We start from the raw sequence: 7683 nt of genomic DNA, 5'->3' as shown, positions 1-7683 counted from the left end.
CGGAAGGGGTCGACGAGCGGTACCTCACGCACTTCGTCCGCCGCTGCTCAGCGCCGTGGGGTGATGCCTGTCCCGTTCTATTCTAGGCGGTGAGTGCTGGGGGTACTAGGACGCTATGGGAGATATTGGGAAGCATTTGTGACACTGGGGGGCGCTGTCAGGAAGGCTTTTTGAGTATGCGGGGAAGCACTTGTTACACGCTTGGGATCGCTGGGAGGCACTCTTGGGTGCACTGACAGGCATTGGGCACAGTCTGGGTCTGCTGGGGGCAATCTTAGGTGCATCACTCAGCACCGGCGTCATTCGGAGTCCCCCTACTCATACTGGCACCTCCCACTGACCCCCACTACTGATTCTAACTGGGAGTCACTGGTGAGGTACTGCACCCCACCCCCGCTCCAGCACTTCCCCTCCAAACCCTGTCCCTTCCCTACAGCCCCTGCCCCAGTTTTGGGGTAGCCCTGAGGTGTTGGGGGTTGTTGGGGGACACTAGAGGGCCCACGGTGCCAGGGATGACACAGATGTTAACAGGTGACAGAATCACCTTGAGATGGAGTGGAAGGGGGGCAGTGACACTGTCCTACAAGATGTAGGGGTGCCATGGCTCCACAGGTGACAGTGATGGAGTGATGGTATGCCCCAACCTCACAGCCAAGGGGGTCACCTCGTGGCAGGGGCAAAGGCACGTAGGGGGCCCAACACCTGGGTCCCTCCCTGCTGGGCGAGAGGGGACAGGGGGAAGGACACCCCATCCACCCACGGCCCAACCCCTGATACCCCAGTTCCCCCCCGTGGGGCAACTGCGGGCCCTTCCCCCCCTCTGTGAGTCAGCCCGGGGGGGTGAGAGGGGGGGAACAGGAAGCATCAGAGCCACCACATTGCCCTTATAAGGACTAGACGGGACCGGAGCAGCTTCCGCCTGCCTGCCCGGATGTCTGGTCCTACCCCACATCTACCCCTCTACCCCACATCCCCATCTCTGCCCTATAGCACCTTCTTCATCCCACATCAGCTCCCCATCTCCCTCTGCCCCACCCTATCCCCCCACATCCGCACCTCTGCCCCACATCAACCCATCCCACCACCTCCCCACTTCTGCCCCACACCACTCTCTGAACACCTGGGGCCCTGCCTCACAACTTCCCAAAATATCTACAATTCCTGTCCCCCAATTCCCCACAGCCTCTTCTGTTTCCCCCAGATGTCCCCCAGCCCCTTGTTCTATCCTACCACCCCCCAGCTGCTGCCTGCACCCCCAACTGACTTCCCCTCTGCTGCTGGTGCAGCCCCTGCCATGAATGAAGCCCTCCAATAAAGCCTCTGCCCTCCAACGTTGCCTCCTGAGAGTCGGGGGGGTGGTGGGGGACATCATGGGGCAGGTGCTGCCCCATCGTGGACTTTGTCCCCCAGGGCATGGCAGCACCCTTGGACCCGGGTATCCGGGGAGGCCTCCTCCACCCAGGGTGGAGGGCAGAGCCGCACCCCATGGCCCCGGGCACACATCGAGGTTCCCCCCCACAGCACCCACATCCCTGAAATCCCTGACCCACAGCGACTCCCCACAAGGGCACTTTATTGCTGCCGGCAGCGGGGATTGGGGGGAATGACAAGGGGGTGGGGGATGTGGTCCTGCTGGTCCCTGGCAGCTCCTGCTGGTCCCTGGGGGTCCAGGGGTCCCTGGGGGGATCCCAGGGGTCCCCCCCAGCCCCCTCAGTACTGGCTGCGCCGCAGGTGATTGGCCATCTCATAACATTTCTTGTTGACGCAGCCACCGTGGACGCCCTCCTTGCCCATGGCCAGCACGATGGCTGCAGGGGTACGGGTATAAGGTGGGGGGGTGATCCTCAACCCTCCCAAAACCCCCATCAATCCCCAGACAGACAGGGGGTCAAGGGGGAAGAAGGGCAGGAAGCAACAGCTGGGATGAGGGACCCCAGGACTTAGCAAGGGGTAGTTTGGGGGCATCTGGGGCAAGGGGGAGTAGGGACATGAACGGGAAGCAGGTCAGGGGTGACACAGGTGACAGGGCAGCAGGTGACGTGGCCGGGTGGAGCTGTGCAGGGGAGAGGACACGGGGTGACATGGAGTGACACTGGGAAAGATGGGGGCACCTGAGGAGTGAGAGTGTTGAGAGTGACACTGGGTGACACTGGGATGCCATAAGATACATGGGAGGCACCTGCAGAGGATTTGGGTCATGGAGGGTGACAGGAACTGGTCAGGAGGTGATAAAAAGTGTCAGGGAGGTGTGGGGGCACGGGGATGGGGGGTGTGTGATACAGGGTGACAGGAGGGTGGAGGGGGGCAATGATACAGGGTGGTTCCAGGGGGAGGTGCCTCTTGTTGGTGATTTTGAGGGTGGGGGGTGTGCTGAGAGGGTGACGGGGATGACACAGGGTGTGGGGTAGTTGTGACAGAGGGGTAGTTCCAGGGGGTCCCTCACTCTTGTTGGTGATGGCGGCCGTGATGTTGAAGGTGGGCGCTCCAGCAGCCCCCTTGGTGCGCAGGTCCATGCTGTGCTCCCCCTCCACCAGCAGCGAGTCCCGGATGACGGAGCAGCGCAGCCCCCCCAGCGTCAGCCCCTGCACCAGCAGTGGCCCCCGCTCGGGGCCCACCAGTGCCGCCACCTCCGCTGGCTGTCGGTACAAGGGTCAGGGGCACCCCAAAAAACAGACCCCAAAAAAAACAACCCCCAAAACCCACCTGTGACCCCATAAGGAATATAGTTGGCTGGGGACTGCCATAATCCCCCCCTCAAGGCCCACCACTTTTGCAGGCTGGACAGGATGGGGACAGGTCAAGGGGACCCCAAAGGCTCACGACCCAGGGACCACCAAAACCAAACGCAGACACCAAACCCCCAGGCAGGGCCCCTGTAGGGCACTCAGCAAACAGGGACTCTTGTAACTCCCAGTCCATGACCATAAAAGGGATCCAGGTGTCCGGGGACCTCCATGACTCCTGCCAGGGACTCCACGTGTGACCCCTGATCCCCGACGATCACCCGAGAATATAGGGATCCCCATGACGCCCCAAACTCGGGACTCTCCAGGGCCGACCCGACCAGGAACCCCAAAACAACCCCCTCTAACCCCCCCAGGAACCCCATAAAGGACCCCTCAAACAAACATCCCTGGGACCCCACATTTAACCCAGACAACCCCATCGGGACCTCAAATCCAGGGACTCCCAAGAACCCCGTCATAGCCCCTCGGGTGACCCAGCCGTCTGGGGACCCCCATGAGGGCACCCCCAAACAGGGACCAGGGGTCCGGTAGCCCCCCTCTCCCACCATGAGCCTCCCCAAAATTCTCCCCTCCCCCCCATTTCCGTGGGGGGAAGTGGGGAGGGGGGAGGGGGTGCGCGCGCGCCGCCCCTCCCCCACAGGAAGCCCCGGCCGCCCCTCCTCCACCGGGAAGTGGCCGCATTCCGCGCATTTTTAGAGGGTTTTTAAGTGGGATGGGGTTCCTCCACCCCCACACCCCCCCCACGAGACCCCCGGCATCCACTTAGAGGACTGTAATAAAATAAATGGGAAGTGGGGAGGGAGGTCGTCGAACCACGTGGTGTTTGCCCATCCCCCCCTTCCCCGCCCGCCTGCGACCCCCCCAAAATGTTCGAAGCGGGGTTAAGGAGGGGACTGCCTCGCCGCCGGTCCCCCCCCCGCCTCCAGGCCACCCCCAGCACCGGCCCTCCCCGGCACCGGGTCCCCGGGTGTAGGCAGCGCCCGAGCCCCCCCCGCACCGCGCTCCACGCTGGCGCTTTTGCGTTTTTCTACCTTTTTTGTCCTTCCCGGAGCCCGTCGCGGGGGGGTGGGGGGAGGTCAGCCCCGCCCCTCATCGGCCACTGGGTCCCCCCGCCCTCCGCGCGCTTGGGCGGGAAACGCCTTGGCGCGCTGCCCCCCCCACCCCTGCCGGTCCCGGCTTCTCACCGTGATATTGGCGAAGGTCTTGCCGGGGGCGGCGGCCCAGACGGCAGGGGTGTCGCGATAGCCGACGATTGCAGCATCCTGGCAGGTGCCGTCCGCCAGCAGCGTCTCCACGTAGGGCGCCCACCCGCTCATGGCGGCGGCGGGCGGGCGGGCGGGGCGCGGGGGCGTGGCCTGCCGCGGGGGGCAGGGCTTCGCCGGGGAAGGGGCGGGGTTTTCGCTCGGCGCTTGCGCAGTGCAACCAAGGCGCGGCGGCGGCGGAGGAGCGGCGGCGGCGCCGCGCGGCGGTTTTCATAGGGGACGGCAGGGGGCGGGGAAGAGGGCGGAACCCTCAAATAGGCGGAGCTTTGGGGCGGGAACGCCCCTGGTCCCGCGCGCCGCGGAGATTGGGGGGGTAGGGGGCTTGTTATTGCGACCCTTCCCTCATTATCTCGACATCTTCCGCCCATTGCGATCCCCCGCGTTGTTCCAGCCCGCACCGTTACCGCCATCCCCGCACTCCCATTACTGGGAACCCTTCCTTTACCGCGCCCGTTCGCCTCCTTAACCCAAACCCGTCGTATTCTGGATCCCGCGATTATCACGGCGCATGACCCCCCCAGTATCCCGACTCTCTTCCGTTATTCCGACCCTCCCCATCACCTCGACCCCCACCCTTTTATTGTGCCACTGTTCCCCGTTATTCCGACTCCCCCCGTTATCGCGACACTCTCACGGTTATCGTGACCCCCCAGACTGATAACGAATCCCCCGTCATTGCGCCTGCTCCCCCTATATTGTGAATCCCGACTATTCTGATACACACACGCTCTTATCGTGACACCCCGCCCCGCGCTGGCCCCTCCGCGCAGCCCCGAACGGGGGTCGCTGGCGGGGGTGGTAGTTCAGTGTGTGTCTCGGGGTACAGGACTCCTCGCCCCTCCCCCCGTGGGTCGCGGTTTGACTCAGACCCGGGCGGGATTTTCCGGGGGGAGGGGGAGCGGTTTCACTTCCTGCCCCGGAGTGGGGGAGGGGCTCAGCGGTTGAGATCGGGGAAGGGGGGGGGGGGGGGGGGGAAACCGTGGTGTCCGGGATCCTCTCCCTTCGAGGGGGGCCGAGGGTGCCACGACCCCCAGAACTAGGTTGGGGGTGTCGAGGGTTCGTGAGGGTGCCCGTTCCCCTCCACTCCCCCCATAAAAGGCCCGGCGGGAACTTCCACGGGAAGTTATCGAAGCCACCGCCCCTCCCCCACGCTCTGGAACCCATGGGGCTGATTTTCCCCACCCCTGGTACTCCTTAGGGGCCGAACTCCCCGCTCCGGACCTTCTCCACCCCCAAAATCCTATCCCACCCAATTCACCCCCTCCCCTTCTGGCTGGTGCTGCTTCCCCCAGAGCCTTCAGACGGCGTACTAGCTCCCCCGGTTGGGGGTCGTGTTCTCGTGACCTTTGAGAGGGGCTAAAAATAGTCTCAAACCGGGGGGGACACGTAGGGACCGTCGTCAAGTGCCACCAGCCTCGAGCACTTGTGGCCCCACCTCGTTTGCCCCAGCGGGGTCTGAACTTGATCACGGTCCCTCCAGCGGGGAGGGGCGAAGGGAAAGGGATAAATAATCCCGTGGGACACCTGTGGGAGAGGGGCAGGGTCCCACGAAAAGGCAGCACTGGGTGAGAAGGGCCCAGACCCACCCTGCACCCCTTTGAGTGTCCTGAGTAGTGGGGAGGGCAGTCTGGGATCATTCACGATCCTCCATGGAGGGACATAGGGCCACCTCAGAGCACTTGGAGCTGGGGGGGGTGTGTCTGTGGAGATTAGGGTCAGGCTGGGACCCCCATGACTTTGGCCTTGTCTTCTGGGTCCCCTACCCCACAGCCATGTTCATCCACAAGATTGCAGCACTGGAGCTTCTGAAAGCAGCCATTGGGAAGGCTGGGTACCTGGACAAGGTGGTCATTGGCATGGACGTAGCAGCTGCCAAGTTCTGCTGTGATGGCAAATACAACCTGGACTTCAAATCCCCCCCCTGCATCCCAAGCACCTCATCACCCGGGGACAGCTCTACGAGACCTTCATCAAAGACTATCCCAGTGAGCACTGGCATGAAACTGGGTGGGCACTGAGAGGGACTTGGACGGAACTGGGAGGCACTGGGAAGCAGGAGAGCAACACTGAGGACTGGGAAGCACCGCAGGGCATTGGGATGAACTGAAAGACCAGGGGGTAATTGGGAGGCACAGGGTAGGCAGCCAGGGACTCTGATAGCTCATACAAGGCTGTGCCCAGGGCCCTCTCCCTTCCCCCCAGGTGACTGGGCCACATTGGTGCACTCTAGTACCTGCTGGTGGCCATTTCCCCACAGTGGTGTCAACTGAGAACCCCTTTGACCTGAATAACTGGGGGGGCTGGAAGTGGTTCCTGACACAGGCGGACATCCAGGTGGTGGGCAGTGACCTGACAGCGACATCCTGAAGCACATCACACAGGCAGGCGAGGCTGCAGGCACGCAGCTGCCTCCTGCTCAAGGTCAACCAGATCGCATCACCATGTCCACGCAGGTGAGTCCTCTGAATCCTCGTGCAGCTCCCCGTGCAAATGCCCAGCACTGAGCCCATGCAGGTGTGATCGTCGTGTGACTCCATGCCCTGCCAAATCCCCGTATAACCCTGTCGTTACGTAGTCCATCTAGGTGTGAGTGCACGTGCAAATCCCCCACCGCTGAAGCCATCAGGTGTGACTGCACACACAAACTCATACAAACTCTTGTGAAAATCCCCACCACTGAAGCCATCCAGGCCAAGCCTGTGCAAACCCTCCTGCAAATCTCTGTGGAAGCCCCGCAAGTCACTGCGTCCACCCAGGTGCGAGTGTATGGCCAAATCCTCGTGCAAATCCTTGGGAAAAGGCTCCTTGTGAAGAGGCCTCATGCAGACTGTTGTAAGAGGCGAGGTCTCTGCACAAAAGGTGCAAACCCCCCTCATCACTGTGGCCATGAAGTGCAAAGCCCTTGTGTAAAAACTTCATGCACAGCCCTTGTGCAAGCTCATGTCCCCATGTCACCTCCCATGACCCCTCCTGTGTACCCCCACAGGTGCAAGCTGGCCCAGAGGCATGGCTGGGGGGTCATGGTAATGCACCGCTAGGGTAAGACCGAGGACACCTTCATCACTGACCTTGTTGTGGGGTCTGGACTGGCCAGGGGAGTCCCCGCAAACCCTGTCACCCTCCCTGTTTCCTCCATGACAGCCTTCATTGTCCCCCGTCCCCCAGATCAAGACGGGTGCTCCCTGTTGTTGCTCCAAGCACTTAGCCAAGTACAACCAGCTGATGAAGTGAGGGGTCTCCACGTATCTGTGTCCCCTCCCTTGTCCCCAAATCTCTGTGTGTGTCCCCTTGTCCCCACATGTCCCCAGGGGTCCTGGCTGCCTCCATGTGCCCACCTCCCCCCCAGGGACCTGGGTAGGGTGCCCAAGCCCATCCCCGTGTCCCTCCCAGGAGCGTTCTTGTCCCTGTGTGTCCCCCATGTGGCCCCCTCTTCCACAAAGTCCCCCCATTTCGTGACCCCTGGATCATTCCCATGTCACCCCACTGAGGTCTTGTCCATTCCAGGATCCAAGAGGTGCTGGGGGACAAGGCCAATTTGGCAGGGCGCAAATTCCGAAACCTCAAGGGCCAAGTAGGAGGGGAAGAGCAGTGGGGCCCACCCTGGAGGCTCCATCAAGGGGTTCCCCCCACCTCCAATAAGCTTTGTGAAGTACCAGGAGCTCCCGACTTGTGCT

The 7683-nt window shown here is 62.6% G+C and overlaps 2 protein-coding genes across 2 annotated transcripts; one reads left to right on the top strand and one right to left on the bottom strand.

Moving 5' to 3' along the window:
• Positions 1 to 1556: 1556 nt before the first annotated feature.
• PFN1 (profilin 1) lies at positions 1557 to 4108 on the bottom strand. Its single transcript, XM_058828500.1, has 3 exons — positions 3932 to 4108; positions 2444 to 2636; positions 1557 to 1808 (listed from the first exon to the last, which is right to left on the bottom strand). The coding sequence occupies exons 1-3, from the start codon at positions 4061 to 4063 to the stop codon at positions 1711 to 1713; spliced, it is 423 nt and encodes a 140-aa protein (XP_058684483.1). The 5' UTR covers positions 4064 to 4108; the 3' UTR covers positions 1557 to 1710.
• A 1228-nt stretch (positions 4109 to 5336) lies between these two features.
• ENO3 (enolase 3) lies at positions 5337 to 7647 on the top strand. Its single transcript, XM_058828518.1, is given in 3 exon segments — positions 5337 to 5931; positions 5934 to 5994; positions 6267 to 7647. Coding segments are annotated over 3 exon segments (444 nt in total). The 5' UTR covers positions 5337 to 5658; the 3' UTR covers positions 6377 to 7647.
• The last annotated feature ends 36 nt before the right edge of the window (positions 7648 to 7683 follow it).

This window comes from Poecile atricapillus (genome assembly GCF_030490865.1).
Source record: "Poecile atricapillus isolate bPoeAtr1 chromosome 36 unlocalized genomic scaffold, bPoeAtr1.hap1 SUPER_36_unloc_4, whole genome shotgun sequence".
Classification (NCBI taxonomy): domain Eukaryota; kingdom Metazoa; phylum Chordata; class Aves; order Passeriformes; family Paridae; genus Poecile; species Poecile atricapillus.
The sequence above is the reverse complement of the archived record's forward strand: the minus strand, read 5'-3'. Positions and strand labels throughout refer to the sequence as shown.

Coding starts and splice junctions, on each gene's coding strand:
- PFN1 (XM_058828500.1), bottom strand. CDS start 4,063: ATGAGCGGGTGGGCGCCCTACGTGGAGACGCTGCTGGCGGACGGCACC. Junction 2,637..3,931: donor AGACCTTCGCCAATATCACG/GTGAGAAGCCGG, acceptor TTGTACCGACAG/CCAGCGGAGGTGGCGGCACT. Junction 1,809..2,443: donor GGCCGCCATCACCAACAAGA/GTGAGGGACCCC, acceptor GTACCCCTGCAG/CCATCGTGCTGGCCATGGGC.